Source organism: Camelus dromedarius, chromosome 9 (assembly GCF_036321535.1).
Source record: "Camelus dromedarius isolate mCamDro1 chromosome 9, mCamDro1.pat, whole genome shotgun sequence".
Taxonomy (NCBI): Eukaryota; Metazoa; Chordata; class Mammalia; order Artiodactyla; family Camelidae; genus Camelus; species Camelus dromedarius.
Genome location: NC_087444.1, coordinates 67,927,256 through 67,950,232, shown reverse-complemented (window position 1 = coordinate 67,950,232; position 22,977 = coordinate 67,927,256). Strand labels below are relative to the sequence as shown.

The following is a 22,977-nucleotide window of genomic DNA, read 5'->3' as shown; positions in this document are numbered from 1 at the left end:
AGAAGGGAGGGGCGGCGGTAGCAAGGCAAGGGGAATGGGCTAGGGGAATTACCGTTCTGGCGGTTGATGACTGGGGCAGCCAACAGGATGGGAGGAGGAAGCAGAAAAAAAGAGAGAAAAAGAGAGACAGAAAGGGACAGAGAGACAGACAGAAAAACACATAGAGTGACATGGTCAGGGATGAAGATAGACACAGAGAAACAACCCACAGAGAGAAAGAGCAATAAGGAGCAAGGAAGCAGGGAAGAGAACAGGAAGAGGATAAACGCAGAGGGGAAGAAAGAAGAGGGAAGACAGAGAGATGGACAGGGAGAGGTGGGAGGCAGGAGGCAAGGATCAGGGCAGAAAGGTTAGACACGTCACAACACGGCAAAGAGGAGACTCGATTAACCTGGATTAGGGACATTAATGAGAGAACAGCAACCAGGGGTGGAGACTTGGGGCATGTGGGGAATGGGGTCCAAGTGGTAATGAGTGAGAGAACAGAGGACAGAAGGACACTCAGGGGTGGGGATCATGGAGGGAGACAATAGAGGAGTGGGGGGACAGGACTGGGACCTCTGCAGGCGGGGAACCTGGGGATGATCTTGGGGAGGGAAGGTGTACTGGAGGAAGGGAGTTCTGGGCAATGCCGGGGAAGGGGATGGATCCTGAAGGAAGAGGATATCCCAGGGAGAGGGAAGCCCAAAAGAGGGCCTCACCGGTTCCATCCTCGTTCACCATGCCCAGCCCCTCTGCCTTGTTCTGTCTCTCGAAGGCATTGAGATCCAGGACACTGAGGGAAAGAAAGGAAAGACAGGGAAGATGTGCTGAGGCCTCTGCCCTCCTCTCATCCAGAGCCTGGCAGCTCCAGCTCCCCGGCCACAGTGAGGGGTGGAGAGCCCTTGGGAACCAGGAATGGGCTGAAATCGAGAGGAAGCAGAAACTAAGAGCTGGGAGAGGCTATGCAGTAGCAGCTATGAGGTAAGGTGGGGCAAAGATGAAATATATAAAAGCTGAAATCAGGAGGAAACAAACCATAAGTGAGCAAAAGCTTCAGAGAAGCAGAGAAAGTCAGTCAGCCACAAGAGGAGAATAAAGACAGACAGTAGTGGAGTCAGAGGAATAGGGGTCATCAAAGGGGCCCCAATTCCCTGCTGCCTGAGTGCCCCTTGAAGTCTCAACAGCCTCCTGGTTCCAGCTGTCTGGATTCTTAATACAACTCATTCTTAAAGTCTGTGGCATTCTGCATCCCTTATTGCTCCGCGTGAATCCTTAGTATAAGCTCCCTGTTATTTGAGCGGGACTGAGTGGGTCTCTGCTCCTGGAACCAAGAGAGCAGAACTAGAACCGGAGGTGATACCAGGAGTCGAGCTGAGCCACACCAAGCAGCTAAACCAAAGATGTGCACTAGGGCCCACCTGCATGTTTGCATCAGCGCCTGGATACTCTGGAAGAAGCCGACTTCCTTCTTGTCCTTCAGATAATCCAGCATTTTCTGCAGAGGAGGTGGGAGGGATGGGAGAACTGGGAGTCACACAGGAACCTCCCACCCCTCTTAGCCCACCTCCCAAGTTTCTTCGCCTGTTACCTGCTGCACATCGGCATTGCCTCCATTCAGGATGGAGATGCCCAGCTTCAAGGTGGAGGACACCATGGCGCCTGTCTCTCCTGCAGGGGATGGGGAGAGGGGCAAAAGATGGCCTTCTCAGTTTGGGAGTAGTGTTCTCCACCCACCGGAAAACAGCCATCCCTGGGGGGTGTAAGAGAAGGGGCAGAGGAATGTGCAGGGGTGTGTGTGTAGGGGTGATCATGATGGAAGGAACCAGTGAGAAACTGCAAGGCAAGTGTGCAGGGGACCATGCACGGCTGGGGTGTGAGTGCAAACTACATGCAGGAGGCATGGGAGAGTGTGCCCCCTGGGTCCACAGGGGATGGGCTGGCTGGGGACAGTGGGGGCTGTACTCAGGGGGAGCCGAATGCACATGGAGGGCACCTTTGCAGGCACTGATCATCTGAAGCACCATCTCCGCTGCCCCCCGGTTGTGCAGCCGTGCCTGCTGGTACAGGAGCCTCTGCTTCTCCATCTCTTTCTCCTGCGACAGAGCCCGGCCCACAGAGCCAAGTGAGTCCAGGCTCAGCAGCCCAGACTTTCCCCTTACAGCCTCACTGTCACCCCTGCCCTTCCCGCTCCAGCCACATCCCTGGGCTCAGTCCTTCAGCTGTGAACTCCTTCCATCCCCTGGGACTTATGTCTGCAATTGTCTCTTGCACCCAGCACGGGGCTGGGCTTGGAGCAGACTTAACTTGGGCCCACACACCTCCAAGGGGTCAGTGGCTAAAATCCCAGGAGTGTGTGAGCACGGATGGGGACAAAAGTTATATTTTCATGTTTCCCATCCTCTAACTAAAATGGAGCACTTCCTTCCATTAGGGATGAGGCCGTAAATCAGAGCAACGTTAGCAGAACTCGTGGTTGGGTCAACAATAAGAATCACAGACATTCCCACGTCACATTATTTTGGAGAAGAAGGGGAGGTAATTAGGTTTATTTAACGGTGGTACAGGGGATTGAACCCAGGACCTCATGCATGCTAGGCATGCACCCTATCTCTGAGCTATATCCTCCCCTCTTAATTAACTGAGATTCTAAATGGGATGTGAGGCTGTTGAAACTGAGCTATACCCTCCCCCCTATATCACATTAGTTTTGCAGATGTCTCAAAATATCACTTACGTGCATACTACTTATCATTTACAGTAGCTACTGGACCCCCTGTTAGTTCTTGTTGTTTGGTAGGTGAATAAAGAAGTACAAATATCACTGGATCACAAATTTTTTAAACAATACTTTGCTAACTATTTCAATATGCCCGTTTCCTCTGCTATGGATTCATTTTATACATTTAAATGTATGATTCTGAGACAGACTTCACCAGATGCCAAAGGGGACCGTAACACAAAAAAGGTTAAGGAACTCCGGGAAATGCTTGCTGATCGCCTTAATGAGTGAAAGGATGGGGTAATTGTATTTACTGGCTCCTTCTTACTGCCTGGCCTTCGCATATGCTGTGCCCCTACCTGGAACACCTTTCTTTATTTTTTTTCAACTGGCACATTTTATCCTTCTGCTCAGATATCCCTTCTTCCAAGAAGCTCTCCATGAAACCCTTCCCCTGAGGCTGGATCCCCTGGGTCCCCATGACCCCCTGAGCTTCCCTGGCTTCCCCAGCCTGACCCCTCTGCCTGTGCCTCCTCCCCTCACCGACCATCTTGCCTGAACTTCCCTTATCACCACTGTGTATACTCTGCAATGTTACTGTCTGTTTGATGTAGCTGTCTTCCCAGTGCACTAACTTGGCCACTGCTCTGTGCCCAATATCACCCAGCACAGGGCCAAACACAAACTGAATGAATGGGGGATAATGAAGTCAGGGTCCCCCATTCCTTTCCTCCGGGACCGGGACCGCTTGATTCCACCTACCTCAAAGGATGCCTCAACCTCATCTTCGGCTTCGCCGTTCTCCCCTCCCTCCTCCAGGTGGCAGCTCTGGGGATGGGTAATTAATTAGGTATGATTGTGAACAGAGGAGATACCTCAGTCCACCCCCAGCCCTTTCAGTGGACAGGCATTGCAGCTGGGAGGAAGGGAACCTGCCCTGAACTTACCTTTGCCATGATATCAGCATATGCCATATACAAGTAATCTTCATCCAGTTTGCTGAGAAAGGAAGTGGGGAGATGGTCAGGACCCAGTCAACAGGAACCCCATCTTATAACAACTTCCAGTTTTTCCTTTGGAGAGCACCCCCATCCCCACGCTCAGGCTGTGTGGTTCAGATGGAGTAGATTCTCCCCTGCCAGACTGGGTATGTAATCAAGGCTGAGCCAATCAGCACTTTCTATCCTCTTGGCTATAATAATAGGTTAGAGACAGTCATGTGATCCACATTGGTCCAATGGAATTCATTCTGGGAGTTTTGCTGAAGCTATTGATAGAGATGCTCCCTTTCCACCCTGGTTGCTGTGATGATGTGATGGAAGCCTGGAGCTTCAGGAACCATCTTGCTACCTGTTGGCTCACCTGACAACTATAATTAACTACTTCTTGGGCCTCCTCTATAACAATCATACTAATAAGGGTAGAAGTAGTGACCAACACCTGTTGAGTGTTTACTCTAGGTCAGTCTCGGTTCTAAGTGCTTTGTATGAATTAACAAACTGATTCTCACAGTATGCCAATTAGGTAGATACACAGTTGATCCTTCTTAACTTCCAAAAAATACAAACAGCTCACACAACTCAATAACAAAAACACAAACAACCCAATCAAAAAATGGGCAGAAGACCTAAATAGACATTTCTCCAAAGAAGACATACAGATGGCCAATAGGCACACGAAGAGATGCTCAACATTACCAATTATTAGAGAAATGTAAATTAAAACTACAATAAGGTGTCACTTCACACTGGTCAGAGTGGCCATTTTTAAAAAGTCTATAAATAACAAATGCTGGAGAGGGTGTGGAGAAAAGGAACCCTCCTACTCTGTTGGTGGGAATGTAATTGGTGCAACCACTATGGAAAACAGCATGGAGGTTCCTTAAAAAACTAAAAATAGAATTGCCATATATCCAGAAATTCCACTCCTGGGCATATACCCAGAGAAAACTCTAATTTGAAAAGATACATGCACCCCAATGTTCATAGTAGCATTATTTATGATAGCCAAGACATGGAAGCAACCTAAATGTCCATCAACAGATGAATGGATAAAGAAGACATGACATATACATATAAACATATATATACACACATATACATATACACACACACACATGTATATATACACATGTATGTATACATAATGGAATGGTACTTAGCCACAAAAAAAGAATGAAATAATGCCATTTGCAGCAATGTAGATGTCTTAGAGATTATCATACAAAATGAAATAAGTCAGAAAGAGAAAGACAAATATCATATTATATCATTTATATATGGAATCTAAAATATGATACAAATGAACTTATTTACAAAACAGAAACAGACTCACAGACAAAAAACAATCTTATGGTTACCAAAGGGGAAAGGGGTAGAGGAGGGATAAATTAGGAATTTGGGATTAGGAGACACTACTATATATAAAATAGATAAACAACAAGGTCCTACTGTATAGCACAGGAAACTACATCCAATATCTTGTAATAAGCCATAATGGAAAACAATATGAAAAAGTGTATATATAACTGAATCACTTTGCTGTACATTAGAAACTAACACAATATTGTAAATCAACTATACTTCAGTAAAATTTTTTAAAAATATATTTGACTTCAACAATATAGGTTTGAATGGCATGGGTCCACTTATATGTGAGTTTTTCCAGTAAATACTGCTACAGTACTACACAGTCCATGGTTGGCTGAATCCGTGGATGCAGAATCACGGATACAGAGGGCCAACTATAAAGTTATATGTGGATTTTTGACAACCAGGAAAGCCAGTGCCCCTACCCCCTGCATTATTCAAGGCTTATCTGTATTACTAGCTCCATTTTACTGATCAGGAGACCGAGGCACAAAGATCCCTCTTGGCCAAGGTCACACAGCTTCTGCTGGGATTCAAAGCTGCATAGCCTAACTCGAGTCCTTGCTCTCCCAGCGGATAGGAAACAGAACATTCAGCTTCCCAGTCTCCCTTGCAGCTGGTGGGCACCTGATGTCAGAATTCTGGCCAATGAGATATGTGCAGAAGCCCATCAGGGAGAGCTTTCCTTGGATGAAAAGATTTCGGTCTTGCTGAGAGGAAAGCCTCTCCCCTTCTTCCCGCCTGACATATAGTCGTGATATCTGGAGACTCAGCACCCACCTTGTACCCACCAGGCAACAGCTCAGAATGGCAGGGCAGAAATCCTGAATGAGCCTGGATCCCTGTCAGCGTCACTGTGCCACTGCCCAGCCCTGGACTCTCTCCCTCCTGACTTCACGTTTTGTGAGAAAAACAAATCCCTGTGCCTCCATTTCCTTGTCCACACTCAAAAAGTTGCTAACAGTATCCATCTAGTAGTGAGAAGATGAAGTGAGAGGATCTATCTGTCGAGTGCTTGGCATGATGCCTGACATTTGCATTTGATAAACGTTGCGCATTGTCAGCAGCAGCAGTAGCACCCTTATTACTGCTGTTTATTCCCAAGAATGCCATGAGCCCGTAGGAAGCCTTTGTGTGAATTAGAAAAAGGCCTTCCTTCCTCATTGCCATCTGCTGGAAATTCATCATAAAATACTAATTCCCCCCTCCTCTCGTAATAAACTGATTTCCTTTGAGTAAGACATTTTCTTCTAGAAAAGCCTAAATTGATATTGCCTGTTATGTGAACCCTTCAGAGGACACGCCCTTGTGAAATGCACAGCCTGCACTATGGTACACGGTGGCTCTGCCTGTCCTAGTGAAATGACATGGAAAGGTCAGCTGTGGGGCTCCCCTAGGACACAGAGCATCTCCCTTGAGGAACTGGGAGGTTGCCGGGGGTGGGGCAAGGTAGCAGGTTCCTTTCCCCGGACCTAGGAAGGGTCCTCACCTCTTTTCGGTCAGGGCGGTGCGGCTGAAGTGCAGGACCAGCTGGTGCAGGGGGTCTGGTTTCTTCTCCTCCACCTCTTCCTCCTCCTCCTCCTTCTCACCAGCTTTCTAGGGGGAGGAGTGGGGCTTGGGGAAGGGGCTTCTAGAGTCCCCACCTGTCTCCCCCATAGCCTTGCTGGGCCTTTTTTTCCCTTCCCCCACATCTTGCATTCTCCCCTGGTTCCGCTCAAGCCAGGAGCCTCCATTTCCCTACCCCTGGGTGTGAAGGGCGACCCCTGAAGATGTACAATGGGGGGCCCCAGCCCTAACCAGTTCTGCTCCCACACTCCCAGGCAGGCCCCAGCTCACTGAAAGGTCATCTATCATGCGGTCCTCAAAACTGTGGTCTTCCGTCAGGATCCACTCCACCTTGTAGCTCTCCAGGAACATGTTACAGGCCCGGTGCCTTTGAGGGAAAGATGTGGAACATCAAAGGAAAGATGTGAGGCGACACGGAGACCTCCCCGTCCACGACCCTCTGTCCTCCCACACACCTGCCTTCCCTAACCATTCTCCAAGACCCCATCTGGTTGGCACTCCATCCTCCTGCCTCTTCAGCCACCCTTTCCCTCCAGCCCCTCAAGCTCCTCTCCTCCCTGGGGGTCTTACGTGGGCAGGTTGTACAGGGGTGTCATGCGGAAACAGGCGACGACCGCCCTCCGGCGCTGTTTGGACAAGAGCTTGTGCCACACTGCCTTCTTGGACTTGTAAGGGTGCTCCGTCTGGAGGCGGGATTATTGGTCATGTCTCCAGACTCTGCCCCCCGGCCCGATTCCCCCTTCCGGCCCCTAGTGAAACTGCCCATCCATGCCCAGGTCCAAATTCAGGCCGGATTCACAGGGCGGAAGGAACACTTTGGCTCCACCAACAGAGCGTGTACTCTGCTTCCAGACTGAAATTTTCCTTCTAGGCCCCGCCCACAGACCCAGGGCCACCACCCAGGCCCCGCCCCAATCTCAAGACCCGCCCAAAGCCCTGCCCACAGGCGTCTCCAACCAGGAGCGATTCGCAGAGCCAAAGTTCTACCCCTGGAGCCTTCCCGAAGCCAAAGATTAAGCGCCAGGTCTTGCCCCCAGAGAAGAGTTTCCATTCTAAGCCTCACTAAACTCAAGGCTCACCACCCTCAACAGCTTAAAGGCCCGCCCCTTGCCCCGCCCAGAGACCCGAGCTTCGGCCCCTCAGCAGTAAGATACCTGCTCCAGATGATAGAGCACGGCAGACACTTCCTGGACTCTGCGCACGATTTTCTCTGGGTCGTCAGCGTCCTCCTCGCGGCCCGGAAGACCCCGGTACAGGGCCATCTGCCAGCGCAGAGAAGGGGAGCCTTCGACCTGAGAGGAGAAAGGACCGCCGGCGTGAGGGCGCTTCCCCCGCAAGATCCCTCCTCCCTCAGCCGGGCTTCTCCTAGGGCCCCTCCTCGTAGAGTGGGCTCCTCCAGCCGCTCCGCCCCGCTTTCAATGCAATGATGATTCACTGGGGGACTGAATACAAGGTCCTTCTTTCCACGCGTGGTACATAGTAAATGCTCAAAAGTTGGCTGTGACTATTGCTGTCACCCTGACATGCCCCTTCAGTGGCTGATTAAAGAAGCCTTACCTTTCCCTGAAGGTGAAGGTTGTTTTGCAGAAATTCCCGGACCTCCTCATCTGTGTCTTTCTGGGGAGACATGCCAGGCTGGGTCACTCTGGAGGTCCCAGCGTCCTCCTTGGCCTACAACTCTTTCCCTTCTAGCCTCATCATCCCAGCAGCTGGTGAGAGGCTTGTATGGGGAGGACCTGACAGAAACTGATCTAAAGCTCAGGAGTGGTTACAGAGGACTCCTAGAGGGCATCGTCACCTCAAAGAGACAGGATTAGAGGGGCCTCATAGGGGTGTGAGAGGAGGTAGGGGGTGACCCTAGGATATCCCCAAAGGTCAAAAAAGGAGGTCAGAAGAGGGCCAGGGTTGGGGTTGGGAGTAAGAGGGAGATGGACAGGAGTTTTTGAAGATCAGAGGTGGGTGAGAGGGATTATAAGGGAGACAGCAAGGTCAGCAGAGGTCATGGAGATCAGGCCCATCAACCAAGTCACTAGTGGGGTTTACATGGAGGCCAAAGGAGGGGTCAGTAGAGTGGGAGTTCCTTAGGGTCTCAGGAGAGGGGGCTGAACTAAAGGACTAAGTTGAGGGGTCAGGGGGCCCAAGAGGGCTCTCTGGGGTCTTGGCAGGACTGAACAGGTCCTAGAAGGAGCTTGAGGTCCTGAGGGAAGGAGTCTTTAGGGTTCTGGGGAAGGGAGTGCTTGTGGTATCAGGGGAGAGCCAGTGGTCTCTGGGACTCCAGGGGTTAGTAGATTGTCAGGGTGCTTAGCAGTGTTCTGGGAGGGGTTCTTGGGTCCCTTGAGGCTGAAAAGGATCAGGGAGGGAGATTGTTATCCCATACAATGAGTAAATGGGATCCCAGGAGGCCTCTTTGGGGTCCCAGAGGGCTTAAGAAGGTTCAGGGCCAAGGTCAATTGATTCTCAAAAACCTCGAGACCTCAGAGGTTTGGGTGGGGCCCTGGGGAAGAAGTCATTAGGATCCTTGGAGTTGATTAGGGTCACAGGGTGCCCATTGGGCCCTGAGAGTCTTTGGGGGCTCAGTTGGATGTGAACAGAGTCCAGAGGGGAGGGGTCAGCAGGATCCTGAGAGAAAGAGGTGGTGAGCCGGAGAGCTCAGTGGGAACCCAGAGGTTCATGGGAGGGCCAGTGGGATCATGAGGGGATCAGTGGGTCCCAAGGGATTTAGGGAAGTCGTGGTAAAGAGCCTGGAGGAGTCTTGGGGTGGCTCATGGTGCCTCAGGTGGGATCCTCAGGGTCTCAGCAGGTTTAGCAAGATTGGGGGGTGTTTAGTAGGGTTCCTGAAGGCCTTTCTGGGTTTCAGTGGGGTCCTAGTTAGGGTACTTAGGTCCCAGGGTTCTGACAGTATCCCAAGTGGGGGTCCTCAGCATCCTGGGGGAAGGCTCAGAGCATCCTGGAGAAGGACTCAGTAGAGTCCTGAGGGAGGGCTTCCAGTGGGATCCTGGGGGTTAAGTAGGGTCCCAGGGGCTCAGTGGGTGCTGAGTGGGATCCTGGCAGGTTCTCAGAATGGGGCTGGGCAGGCACCAGGGCATAGCGGGTCTTGGCCAGTGTGATGAGTTCCTGGTCAGTGGGTGCACACATGTTCAGGCCAATGGGCAACATCTTCTTCAGCGTGGCCACAATCAGTGATGTCTGCACAGAATACCGGTCCCCTCGGCGCTTCTTCTTGGTGCGTTCCTGGTCTGAGCCACCTGACTGTGGGGACATGGGGCTCAGAGCCAGCCTGAGTTTCAGCCTGGCCCCAGCCCCAGCCCCAGCCCCAACCCCAACCTGCCACCATTGTCCACACTCCAGCCCCAGCCTGAATACTAGGCAGACCCTCCCCGAACCCAAAGCCCGCCTCAGTTTCCACCCCAGATCTTGCTGATCTTTCACTTCAGACCCCCAGCCCTGACCCTACACCCTCCCAAACCGAAGCCTCTATCCCAAATTCCCAACTTCTATCCCAAATCCTTCCAGATTTACCCCAATTTCAGGCTTTCTCAATCTCTGGCAGTCTTCTCGCAGAATCCCCAAAGAACTTTCAGTAGGACACACCTCCTGCCCCCACCCAGTACCTAAAACCCCGCACTCCAAATCCCAAGACAGAGTTCCCAAGAATGAAATGAAGATGTAGAAATGGAAAGAGTCCCAAGAGACAAGGGAAGTTGGAAGAAAAAGAGAGAGAGAGACACTAAGAGACTGAGACGGACAAGGAATACAAGATGCAAGAGAGGCCCAGAAAGATCTGGAAGCAGAAACACCGGGCACAGAGTCCCACAGCCATGTTCTGGAGCCTTGGGTGCAGACCCGTGGCCAGGGCCACCCCAGTCATGCCAACGAGAAGCCCCAGTGACAAGCTTAGGCCAGAGTCACATACACGCCGGCTCACGACAATGAGCATGACCTGTTTGCCAGCACATGCAGCATCTCACTGGGTCCTCCCAGAACCCTGGGGCCAGGGATCATGGACCAGATGCCTTCCAAGGCTTAAAAGGACAGGATACTTGCCCAAGGTCACACTGCTAACTGCCAAGAGCCAGGATTCTAACCCAAGTCTGTCTGATTTCAAAGCCCAGGCCTTAAACCCCACCATGCATGTGCCTTTCCCACCCCCGTTCCCATTCCCTGGAACCTCAGCCCACAATGCTCTGATGCTTTGGGGAAAGCTGAGAGGTGTGTTGTTTTTTTTTTAAACGAAAGTTAAAAAAAAATTAAACTGCCAAAAGTTGAGGGTTGGGACTGGAATGGATGGCAAGAGGCAGGGTGAAGGAAGAGAAAGAGGATGCGGGCAGGGAGCCAAGGATGAGGGGTAGGGAACAAGGGCAGGGGTTTCTGGAGGGGGAGCAGAAGCTGGGGTTCACAGGAAAGAGGGTGTTAGCTGAGAGCCATGCGGAAGGTCCCAGATGTGGGGCTGACCTGTACATCTCCCGCCTGCTTCATCAGGTTGCAGACAGAGACAAGAAGTGTTACCCTAGTCCCTCTGAGAACCCCAGCTCCCCTCCAAGTCACTCTGCCCCACCCCAATATGCACCCCCTAGCTGGGCATTTCCAGACCTCACTCAGGGTGATGGGTTTGTTCTTTAGACCCTGCCCTTTAGGGAGCAGTTCTGGGAAGGACAAGGAGAGAAAAAAGGGATATGGGCTAATGGGATAAAAGGAAAGAAATGGGAGAGGGGAGAGGAAGAAATTGGGATGGAGGAGGGAGATGGAGAGGAAGAAGATGGGGAGGAGGGAGGAGATGGAGAAAGAAGAGGGAAATGAGGGGAAGGAAAAAAGACAGGAGGGAGGATTAGGGATGAGAGAAGCAGGAGATGGAGAGGAAAGAGGAGGGAGATGGGGCTGCTGTGTGGGCTGTAGAGAATATGACCAGGACGAGGCTGGCTGGCTGGGTGAGGAGGGGTCAGGTAGGAAGACCTGGAGGGTGTTCCCTCCCTCCCCGCTAAGTCTTCCTCCCAGAGCAAAGCACCCACCTTGGCCATTTTGCTCTTGTTGTCGGCAGTCAGAAACGACATGTTGTTAATCTCATTCTGGACCACAAAGTTCTGCTCCTCGCGCTTAAAGTTCTGGTGGGGAGGCAGTATTGGGGATCAGACAGGGTGAGGGAGAGCATCTTTGGGCAGAAGCTTCTCAGGTTATAGAGAGGAAGGGCAGGGGTGGGCGGCGACTTACGTGGGACTTGGACCAGTAGATGAAGATCTCGCCCACCATCCTGAACAGCTCCTCTGCGCTGGGATTTGGCTCCGTCAGCCAGTGTGCCCTAGGCAGGCAGGGGAGGGGGCTGGTGAGGGAAGAGGGCAGGGATCCCCAGGGAAGGGGGGCCACACAGAGAGATCTCATGGGAGGGGATCCAGGGACCAGAAGACTTCAATGGGAGGGCTAGAACTTCCTAGTGTAATCTGGCCATTCAGATGATTTAAAAATTATAAATGACCATTCCTTTAATTTTTTTCCTATAAATTTTTTTCTTTCTTTCTTTTTATAAAATACATATAAAGTGTCAACTTGATGAATTATCACCAAGTGAACACACTTTGTAATCATCACCCAAGTCAAAAAATAGAACATTTCCAGTCCCTAGAAGTACTTCTGTGCCCCTTCCCTCCTCTTGAGAGATGACCCTTATCCTGACTTCTAGACCATGAATAATTTTTGTCTGTTTTGGAATGTTACATAAATAGATGATACACTATGTACTCTGTGTTAAATTTTCTGGTTTCTTTCATCCAACCTGATATTTGTGAGATTCACCCATGTTGTCGGGTGTTGCAACAGTCTGCTCACTTTCCTTGCCGTGTAGTAGTCCACTGGGTGAATATACCACACTTTACTTGTCCAAACTCTTCAACCCAGCATGCCTACCCCTAGGAATTTACCCTATAGCAATAACCCACTCATGAACACACAGATGGATGTGTAAGGATGTATACAGCGTGCATACCACCACTTCCCACTTCCGCTCCCATGACAGACATAGCTAATCAATCAGAGAGCACCCTTCCTCTACAAAGCCCCAGTACAGCCTTAAAATCTTTTTCAACCAGGATGGAACTTGGAGTTGAAACCTATTCACTATCCCTGGATTTGGCTGCACTTAGGAGTCAATAATTCTTTAAATAGTGCTTCTGATTTTAGGAGGATGTTAGCACTTGGTCGCTACTTGCTCTTGCCCTTTTATAAAGACCTATGTTTCTGGGGTAAGTTGGGCTGGCCAGATCTGGGCTATCTTCCTTTCTTCTCTCAGTGAGGGAGGAAGGCCTGACCATTGGACTGCACTGCACAAATCAGACCCTCCTCTACCCAAGCCTGGAGACACAGTACTGGAGGGGAAAATTGGGACTCCTAGTGGTTGACACGGCCACCCTCCCAGGACCTCAGATTCTGGAGATTTAAAGGAGCAGGAGGGGAGCAAACACGCAGGCTGGCTTTTACTGGAGTAGAAGCCACAGGGGGCCAGAAGGTTGGGTGAGATCAAGTGGGAATTGCGGGAAGTTTACAGTGAGTCAGAGGAGAGATGTCAGATGGGACTCGGGGAAGCCAGCAGTCAGGCTGGAGTGTGCAGGGTGACAGCCAGGGACGTGCTGACCTGTTGTTGTCCACGTAGCGGATGAGCAGTGGATAGAGGGCGTACAGATCCCGGCAGAGCACAGAGAACTCATCCCGCACCAGGAGCTCGCCCTCCTCGGCTTCCGCCTTGGCCTCCAGACGCAGCTGCTCCTCCTCGGCCACCACCTTCCCCGCCCGCTTGCGCAGCCGCCCGATGGTGGGGATGAAGTGTGAGTGCAGGAGCTCGGGCCGGGCTCGGCTGACGATGGGCTGGGCAAACACTGCAGGAGCAGAGGCGGCGCACTTACTGCTGGCCAGCCACTAACACCAGCACCTGACCTATGACCTCTGAGCCCACCCCTGACCTCTGTTCCCATCCCATGACTCCCGACCTATACCTTGGACCCAGCAGCTATCATCAACCTCAGCCTGACACTGGCTTCTGACCCCAGCATCTACCTCTGACCTCATGGCCTCCAGCTGTGACCTCTGACATAGCTCCTGAACCTTGATCCCAACCATAACCCTTGACCTGAAACCGTGACCCCAGGCTGACACAACCTCTTGACCTCTGACCGCAACAACTGAATCCTAACCCCATATCTTACCTTAGCCCACTCCATCTCACTCCAGTCTTTAACCTCTGACCTGGCCTATACCCAGACTTTCCTCATCATGTGATTTCTATGACCCCTGGCTTCTTACTACAGCCTTTGACCTCTGACCCTAGACTATGACCCCCCCCCCCGATCTCTAGCTTGGTCCTAATCCAAAACTCAAGTCCTGATGTGGAGCTTCTGAAACAGGACTCTCAATGCTTTAAAGACTTGTTTCTTGACCTCTGACCTAGACCCCTAACTGTCCATATCAGAACCCTGATGTGTGAGCTGATCCTCTGACCCTCTGTATAAGGAACTCAGCCTACCGACCCAGCTCCTAACCCCTGACCTAACCTTTTCCAAGGCTCCAGAAATTCAGAACCCAGCCTGGAGGACTCCTAGGACCCATGCACCCACCTCAGACCCTATGAGCCTGAGATTCTGACCCCTTAGGATGACCCCTGGCCCTGTGATCCTGAGAAAACTGAGACTCTGACTCCTCCCAACTCCCAGGAAGCCATAGACCCCGGGATCTCCCTCTGAGACCATCAGATCCAGGGACCCGAGCCCCAGAGCACTGTCCTCAGTTCTCAGGAGCCTGGTGCCCACCAGACCCACCCGCGAGCCTCTTCATCCACGAGGCCTCGTCGATGCCCAGGTTGTTGACGATGATCCGCAGGATGTTCCCCAGCAGGGAGTTGAGGTGGTCAGAGGTGACAGCTGTGCAGGGCGGAGGGGCTCCCGCAGGCAGGGCGGGTGGGGGCGCCTCGGGCCCACGCTCCCACCAGCGGGGCAGGTAGCTACACAGCATGGGCAGTGTGATCTCAATGACGTGTGGCATCTCTGTGTAGCGGGCCCCTGACTCAGCCAGCCCCCCGATGTCTGCCATGAGCCGATCCAGCACCGGGATGTCAGGACACATCTCCTCCACGCTGTTGGGGAGCCCCAGGACTGGGGTGCAGGGAGGGGTCAGGGCATGTCCACCCATCATCCCCAGTCCTTGGTGTCCACACCACAAACCAGGGCCCCCACAAACTTTGGGATTCCCCCCTCTGGAGCACCCTCAGCCTTGGGAATCCTCAGCCCCTCAAGGTCCAGCCTGGGCCACACTACCCCCAGGGTGGGTCTCCCTGGGGCCTGTGCTGGCAGAATGTAACTCTCCACAGCCACCCCAGCCCCACCCAACTTACTGGCCCGCTCCCGGGGAGACTTGGTGGTGTACACTGAGCAGGCATTATACTCGTTCAGATGAGGCTCCAGGAATGCCACTGGCATGGCTGCGGCCAGGCGGGCCAGGCACTCGCCGAGGGCTGGCCGCAGCCTGGAAGAGGAAGAAATGCTTAGCTCCCACGCCCCTCATTGCCCAGTCCTGGATCCCAGTCCCATGCGCCACAGAAGTGCCTCTCCCCAGGACCCTTTGGAGCAGAGCTGCCAATCACCGGTGGTCATCAATGTGACTTTATCCCTGGGTTTACTGAATGCCCTCTTGCTCCACTGGTGATCCCGGCACTGCCAGCAGCCCTCCCCAGCCCCACCAGGATGCCTGGCTCCTGTGTGCTACCACCCTTTCTGCCAGAGGAGAACAACCTGGCATCCTGGCCGCCAAGTGCCTGTGCCCACCTGGCCCCCAACCAGTTGCCTCCACTTGCTTCACTGGCCTTCCTCCGAGCGCCCTCACGTGGCCGTATTTAGGAACTGCAGTCGCCACAGTGCGCATGTCTTTTGAAGACTGGCCATCTCCTGGCTTTTCCCTCACCCCCGTCTTCTCTTGTGCCCTCCCTTCCCTGAGCCCCCACAGGATCCACCCCAGCCCCAAACTGTGGCTGTCTCTTCTTACTTTTCCACGTAAGGGTTCCTGGTGGTCCCCAGAGAATAGATGCTGCACAGCGTTCGGTAGCAAGAGACCTGGACGTCATCCACTGAGGGAAAGAGGGAGGGCGGGGGTCCATACCAGTCCTCCCCCAACCCCTTCCCTTGTCTCCAAATAATGGGTAAGAGCGGGGCCTGACATTAACTAGTTTTGTGACTTAACCAAGTACCAACCCTCTATTGAGCTCAGTTTCCCTATCTGTAAAATGCGGATAATGATAGCATCTTCCCCAAGGGGTTGTCCTGAGGAATAAATAAATTAATCCGCCGAAAGCAGTTGGAACAGGGCACACAGCTGGCACTCAATGAAGGCTAGTGGTTGCTCTTTCCTTGGAGAGAAGTCATGGATCTCTGATGACAGCAGTGGACACTCTCTCCAGAAAAATGCAAACATCCAACCCTGACTTCAATCTTGGTTATACCCCAAGAGGGCTAGGTTAAGAACCTCATCAATTTTACAGGGGAGGATGTAGCTCAGTGGTAGAGCACGTGCTTAGCATGCAGGAGGTCCAAGGGTTCAATCCCCCATCCCTACATTTAAAAAAAAAAAAAACAACACATCAACTTCATAAATGTCACGACACAAAAAGAGGGTAGGGGGACTGTTGTAGATTGAAAAGAGATGACAGAGATGAAACAACCAAATGCAGCAAGAGAAATGTCACTGAATTCTGAATTTTTAAAAAATCTAATTTCACTGAATTCTAAATTAAAAAAAAATCAAAGACATTTTGAGGTAAAAGGGAAATTGAGCTATTGTCAAGTTAAGTGTGATACTGACGTTGTGGTAACATGAGAGAAGGTTCTTATTCCAGGTGTTGCAGGCTGAATATTTAGGGATTAGGTGCTGCTGTGTGTGTGACTCACATTCAAAAGTTCAACAAAAAGTTTGTAGACACTTTCACCCCAAAGTGAAAGGTAAAACAAATGGGGTGAATGGTTAATAATTCTCTTCTACTTTTCTGTATGCTTTTAAAATTTCAAAATAAAATGTTGGAGCAGAGGAAGAACCCCATCCACGTGCTACTTTTCTTACTTTTATCCATTTCAAATAAGCAATGAGCTGAGACAGGGCTCCACTGTCCCTCAGTCCCCACAGCCCATCCTGGATGCCTCCCCCAGGTATCCATCCCCCAGGTCCCTCACAGCAACTGAATCCCAAACTGACCTCGGCATCTCCTCCAAACCAGCTACTTCCTCCAGTCTGTGTCATGGAGACCCCCACTGTCCCCAGGTGCTCAGGCCAGGGCCTCACTCTGGATACCTCCCCTCCACGGCTATCTCCTCAGCCTCCTAAACATCTCTCCCACCAGCCCCTCCTGTCCTTCCCTGCCTCCACCATGGCCCAGGCCACATCCTGTAAGGTGTTTTGAGTATTTGAACACATATGTCATGACTCCCTACCAGGTGTTTCATCTTGCCTAGTTCTCACTGACAACAGCATGTTACACCGAGAATGCACCATGCCACAAGATCCCAGGCTAGGTCGCACACCATAGGTACCATTTGGTAAGACAAATACAGCAGACACTGCTAATTGATTCCCAATACCTGTTCTTACCTTCTTTCTGCTCTTTTCTTCTTCCTAGTAATAGACCTTCAATACCTAGCTCAACATATGATCTCCCAGAATAAAGGCTACCTTCCTAGTCTTCCTTGCAGTGACATGTGGCCATATGCTAAGTTCTGGCCAATAGGATTAGTGTGAGTGGCAGTGATGTTGGCCACTTCTAGGTTGTTCCTTTAAAAGAACTGAGGTGCTGTCATCTACTTTTTTTCCTCTCTTATCCGCTAGAATGAGGAGGTGATGGTGCGCCATCTTGGACCGTATGGATAAAGGCAGTATTGCAAGGATGGCAGAGCAACAAGATGGAAGGAATCTGGGATTCTGACATTATGATCCACTTACAAGTAGACTGTTACACGAAAAAGAAATATTCTTCTATCTGGTTTAAGCTACAGCAATTTAGTGTCTTTTGTTAGAGCCATGGAACTAATATCCTAACTAACTCATTCTGTTTCCTACCAATTTACTGAGTTGAATGCACACTTTGCTCATAGCAATAAATCCTCTCAATAAATACACACTCCAACACCTGGGGATTCTCTCAGGCACACAGGGATGGGCGGTGTTGGCTGAACTGATCCCCTGACCCCCTGCCCTTGGGATCAGTAGCCCTTACGGATGACATCATCTCCAAACTGGTGCTGGGCGATGTGCTGGAAGAGGGTGGTGAGGACCGGCAGCAGGGCCACGGTGGTGTAGGTGAGGTTCTGGCCCACACCCTTCACCTGCGTGCGCGCCTGTGACACTTTGCCCAGCCGCAGGTTCTCCACCATCTTCTCGATGTCCTCTGAGGCGCTCTCAAAGAAGGAACGGAGGCCAGCCTTCACGATCTCAGGGCCGGACTTCATCACTGTCCTAGGAGGGAAGCGAGGGTGCACTGGTTCTAGAATCTGAGACTGGAGATTGCAGAGAGTCTAGGTGAACAGGGGCTGGGGGTGCGAACAGGGTTAGAATGGGAGTGGGCACCATGACATAGCCCCACCTGGCATCCAAGGAGCGTGCCAGGATGTGAAGACAGTTGACCACAGCCGGAGCATCTGTCCCTGGGGAGGAAGATGGGCTTGGGTGAAGGAAGGGTTAGGAGGACAGTACCTCCATATACATCCACCTCAACTGCTCTCTCTCTGTCCAACCTCACCTCTGCCCCAGCTGGACTCCCCTGGGACCTTGTCCTTTCTCATCCTGGCTGTGACCCCTCCGCCTGTCCCTCCCCCATCCCAGCCCTGACCTCTGGGCCGTCACTATCTAGTGATGCATCGGGGAGCTCCATGAGGGCAGAGCCCAGGACCATCCCAGTCACTGCCCTGCCCCCAGGACTACCCATTCCATGTCCAAGTCCAGAGGAAGAACACAGTGGTGGTTGTCCAAACGAAGGCATGAACCTGGGCCAGACTTCTTCAGGGTGAGGTTGGTGATGAGGTGAAGGGAGGGAAGATTAGGGAGAAGGGCTCGGGGAGCACAGCTACTTACCAAAGAGAGAGACTCGGTGACGGACAAGAGCAGCAAGCTTGCAGAAGAGGCTGAAGAGAGAGGAACAGAAGGACAGGGGAAACAGGGAGCAAGGACAGCAAGAGGACACAATTAGAGTAGGAGGAGGTAGGATGATGGGGAAGAAAATGAAGGAGACAGAGGGGTGGGGAGGGGCAGGGAGATGAACAAGCTTATGGGTCACAGGCAGTAACTGGGATGCTAGGGGATGGAGAGGCTGGTCTGCCTTTCTGACAGTGTGACCAATTCATCCCAGTTTGCCTGAAAGTCCTGTGTCCTGGGGCACACCAGGATGGTTGGTCACCCTGGCCCTTCAAATGCAGGTAGACTGTCAGTGCCCAGCACCCAGGACAGATTCCCTAAGGTCCAACATTGGGAGGAAAGGATCCAGGATTACAATGCTGTGAGGTCAGGGGGCTGAGTCCGAGAGTGCAGGGGGGCGCACCTGGTGATCATTTCCTTCTCCTTGTTGGAGGCGTGGCCACCACTGCCCAGCACCTTGGCCGGTGTGGACAGGAAGTAGAGGCAGTGGTTGGTGAAGTACTGTTTGATCAAAGGGAGCAGGATCTGGGGGCGTGGGGAAGAGATGAGGGTGATTGGGTGAAGGGCGGGGAGCGCTCACCCAGTCCCCAGCCCCGCCCCCCAGCTTCTGAGCCCACCTCTCACCTTGGCAAAGAATTTAATCTCCTGTTCGTGAGGGGACTTTTCCACTCGTCCACTGCTGACCACGGCCTCTGGTGGGGGAGGGTAAATAGGAGTCACGGAGGGTTCAAGGCCAGAGAACTCAGGATATTCTGATGGTAGGATATGATGGGAGATAACCTCTTGTTGTGAAGTCACCCCTGTTGGCCTTGAGATGAACCTCTCTTCCTGCTTTTCATCTGATCCCCCCAAATCCCTGATCAAACCCTTTCTGAGGCTGCAAATGGGGAGGAAGAGCAACTGGGGGGGCTGGAGGGGTAGGGCCATGGAACATCCCCCTCCTCACCTATCACAAGTCCTTTTCTTCCTATACTTAAAAATGGCACCAAGTAAATATGGAATGAATGAATGAAACAAGAAGTTGATATAGACTGATTAGATTTAACTTTGTAGTGGAAATTAGTTTCAAACATCAACATCTTCATAGTAATAGTAATAACTCATACTATTAAAATAATAATGCTAGCACCACTGACTAAACACTTGCTATGTCCCTGGCACTGTGAGAAATGTTCTTGCACAATCTCCTCCCAACTTGGAGGCCTATATAGCTGGTCCCTCCTTCCCATTTTACAGATGAGGAAATTAAGGTGAAACAGCTTGCTCCAGGTCACCCAGCAAATAAGTGACAGAACCATGGCTGGTTATGGTGAACAGAACCCCCATTTCACAGATGAGGAAACTGAGGTTCAGAGAGGAGAGGGAATTGCTAGGAGGATGTGCAGCATGGAGGTTCAGCTTCCATGGAATTTGGGGTATGATGTATGAGTGAATCTTGCTGTGCCACTTGCTGGAAGGGAATTTGGGGGTTCCTGGGCGGCCCTCAAGGGGAATGCTGGGACTCTCTGGCGGAAGCTAGAAGTGATCACAGGAGCCCCAGCTGTGATTCTCAGTGAGATATGAGGCATCTGTGGGGCATCCCAGCAGCCTCAGCCTTCAAAATAGATTCAGAATCTGCCCAGTTCTCACTCTCTTCTTCTCCTGTCCCCCTCCCCAGCCTGTTCTCCCAGGAAGCCAGAGGGAGCCTGCGAATACAACTTGTGTGAACACAAGGCAGATCAGGGCCCTCTCTTGCTTAGAACTTTCCCGTGGCACAATGACACTCAGAGTAAAAAGCCACAGTCCTCATCATGGCCTGCAAAGCCCCCCCCATGATCTGCCTCTCACCCCTCTGACCACATTTCCTCTCACTCTCCCCCTGACTCACTCTGCTTCAGCCACACAGGCCTCCTAATACTCACACCAGGGACTGCTCAGAGCCTTTGCACTGGCTGTTCCTCCACCTGGAATACTCTCCCCAGATGACCACATAGCTCACTCCCCAGCTCCCTCAAGGTCTTCCTGGAATACTCTATTTACAATTATAACCTAATTTATCTCCTCCCCTTTCCCCTTTGGAGGGATAAACTAGGAGTTTGGAATTAGCAGATACAAACTACTATGTATAAAATAGATAAAAGACAAGGTTCTAACGTATAGCACAGGGAACTACACTCAATGTCTTGTAATAAGCTATAATAACAAAGAATATATATGTATAAAAATAAGTGGATCATTGGACAGGCTCAAATAATAACAAAAAAATTATAAACAATTTCACTGGCCCACATTCCCAATCCTCCTTTGCTGGCTCTAATGTCTTCTTCCCGTAACATTAAACACTTTGTAACACACTACATGATCTAATTATTTCTGACGTTAATTATCACCAAGGGAATGTAAGCTGCAGGAGGAGAGGGATCTTTGTCTATCTTTATCGTGTTCTCAACCCCAGAACAGCGATGATCAGGCACAATGATCAGATGAGGGGAGGAAGGAGAAACACCTGAACTGGGTCTCTAGGTGAAACTGTAGGTAGGGCGGGCACAGGGAGGGAATTCTCCGTACCCAGGTGGGCGATAAACTCCTGAGAAATGTCCATCCAGCGTAGCAACTGCTGCAGGAAGCCAAAGGCGAACCGTTTCTCAATGGAAGAAGTGTCCAATTCCATGTCCTTGAGACCTCTGTGTGCAAGCAGAGGGAGGGGTCAGCCCAGACGCAGGCCTGCGGGGTTTCTGGCCCCTCTGGAGTTCTACCTGGACTCCCTAGGCCCAGGCCCCGTCCATTTTAAACTCCTCTCTCTGGCACCGCCCCGCTCCCCAGGCCCCGCCCCCTCTCTGGCTCCTCCTCCGCTACCTAGGACTCGCCTCTCCTAGATTTTGCGGGGGTTCCGCCCACCTTCCCTGCCCCTCCCTGGTCAGGTTTCCAGCCCGCTTGCCTGGTGACCGCGTAGCCGTTCATCTGCAGGAACTTCAGCAGCTCCTGCGCCTTCTCCCGATCTCGTGCCTTCTCCTTGGCGGTGAGCGTGTCATAGGGAACCAGCAGGGGATGGGTCCCACCACCTGGGACGGTAAAGATCAGATATCAGGGGGCTGGGAGGGTCCCAGGCCGCTCACTGAAGTGGTTCCTGCAGTTGAAGGTGTGCATGATTATAGTAATAAAGACCAAGGTAGGAATAACCAAAAAACTGCTTTCAGATGTTAGTCACATCCTCACCAAAACCCTACAGTAGTGATAATGCTGTGATTATCTCCATCGTACAGACCCAGAAACAAAGGTTCAGTGGGGTGAAAGCAATTGTTCAAAGTTGCACAACTCTAACCCATGCCCTTGTGACCCGTTGCCAGTGGCTAGAGGGCTGCGGAGAAGGGGGGCCTGTGCGGGGCTGGGATGGAGGACCTCACCCTTGGCTTCCAGCTCCTGCTTCTTCTTTCGCCCCCATGTGTTGTGGTAATTTTCTGCCAGTTGTTCTGCCATGGCCTGGGAGTGGATGCAAAAGTTCAAGGCCCAGATTTAGTGGATGTCCTCCTCCCTCAACAGTCACCACCATGTCCCCAAATAAAGGATCAGAAGTTTCACCTGCAGCTCCCGGGAAAGGGTAACTCCGCTGAGATCCGGGGGCTGGGGGTTGTAGCCTTCTCGCGGATCATAGGTCTGGGGGGACAAGGGAGAGATGGGGGGCTTGATGGGCTAGCAGGAAGCCCAGGCCTCAGCTTGATGTATCCCCACTACCTGGCCCTACACTGCTCCTCTGCACCCTCTCCTTAAGGCCCTGTCGCTAAGCCACCCTCCTCTCTTCTGCCCTTTGCAGTTCTTCAGACCTTTGCAGTTCTTCAGACCCAGGCCCTCTCCTGTCCCAGACCTCTCAGCCTTCTCCTGCATCCTGCTCCTGGCCTCCCCGCTTCCCCTGACCCCACCTCTTTTCCTTGGCCCTTTTCCCTCTAGGCCCGCCTCCTGCCTGGCTCCACCCTCTCCTGGCCCCGCCCCTTATTCTAGCTGCTCACCACCCCTCATGACCCCGCCCCCTGCCCCAGCCCCGCCTCCACCTGTGCACTTTGGGATATCTTCCGGGTTTTTTTCTTCTCCGTCTTCTCCTCCTCACCCTCCCTGGCTTTCTCTATTGTCCATTCCCAGGCAATCATGGCCTTCAAAGACTCCTTGATGGGCCAGCGGTAAATCTCTTTGTCCTGGGGTGGACAAGAGGGAGTGGAGTTGGTG

The 22,977-nt window shown here is 51.9% G+C and overlaps 1 protein-coding gene across 2 annotated transcripts in view; it reads right to left on the bottom strand.

Annotated features, from left to right (window-relative positions):
• Positions 1 to 22,977, bottom strand: part of RYR1 (ryanodine receptor 1) — a 106,313-nt gene that overhangs the window by 35,403 nt on the left and 47,933 nt on the right. Inside the window, exons 54-83 of one of the 2 annotated variants that reach the window (XM_064489299.1) lie at positions 22,806 to 22,946; positions 22,339 to 22,413; positions 22,164 to 22,239; positions 21,698 to 21,821; positions 21,328 to 21,443; positions 19,405 to 19,472; positions 19,184 to 19,305; positions 18,721 to 18,770; positions 18,233 to 18,293; positions 17,867 to 18,105; positions 15,652 to 15,733; positions 15,005 to 15,135; positions 14,433 to 14,765; positions 13,256 to 13,496; positions 11,842 to 11,929; positions 11,643 to 11,735; positions 11,089 to 11,103; positions 9,715 to 9,885; positions 8,194 to 8,253; positions 7,791 to 7,928; positions 7,207 to 7,319; positions 6,907 to 7,003; positions 6,560 to 6,666; positions 3,649 to 3,700; positions 3,464 to 3,529; positions 1,976 to 2,075; positions 1,571 to 1,650; positions 1,401 to 1,477; positions 702 to 775; positions 53 to 70 (exon numbers count right to left, since the gene is read on the bottom strand). In XM_064489299.1, the coding sequence (XP_064345369.1) occupies positions 53 to 70; positions 702 to 775; positions 1,401 to 1,477; positions 1,571 to 1,650; positions 1,976 to 2,075; positions 3,464 to 3,529; positions 3,649 to 3,700; positions 6,560 to 6,666; positions 6,907 to 7,003; positions 7,207 to 7,319; positions 7,791 to 7,928; positions 8,194 to 8,253; positions 9,715 to 9,885; positions 11,089 to 11,103; positions 11,643 to 11,735; positions 11,842 to 11,929; positions 13,256 to 13,496; positions 14,433 to 14,765; positions 15,005 to 15,135; positions 15,652 to 15,733; positions 17,867 to 18,105; positions 18,233 to 18,293; positions 18,721 to 18,770; positions 19,184 to 19,305; positions 19,405 to 19,472; positions 21,328 to 21,443; positions 21,698 to 21,821; positions 22,164 to 22,239; positions 22,339 to 22,413; positions 22,806 to 22,946 (3,208 nt within the window). The remainder of the gene's footprint in view (positions 1 to 52; positions 71 to 701; positions 776 to 1,400; positions 1,478 to 1,570; positions 1,651 to 1,975; positions 2,076 to 3,463; positions 3,530 to 3,648; positions 3,701 to 6,559; positions 6,667 to 6,906; positions 7,004 to 7,206; positions 7,320 to 7,790; positions 7,929 to 8,193; positions 8,254 to 9,714; positions 9,886 to 11,088; positions 11,104 to 11,642; positions 11,736 to 11,841; positions 11,930 to 13,255; positions 13,497 to 14,432; positions 14,766 to 15,004; positions 15,136 to 15,651; positions 15,734 to 17,866; positions 18,106 to 18,232; positions 18,294 to 18,720; positions 18,771 to 19,183; positions 19,306 to 19,404; positions 19,473 to 21,327; positions 21,444 to 21,697; positions 21,822 to 22,163; positions 22,240 to 22,338; positions 22,414 to 22,805; positions 22,947 to 22,977) is intronic. The other variant, XM_064489300.1, reaches the window with a different exon arrangement.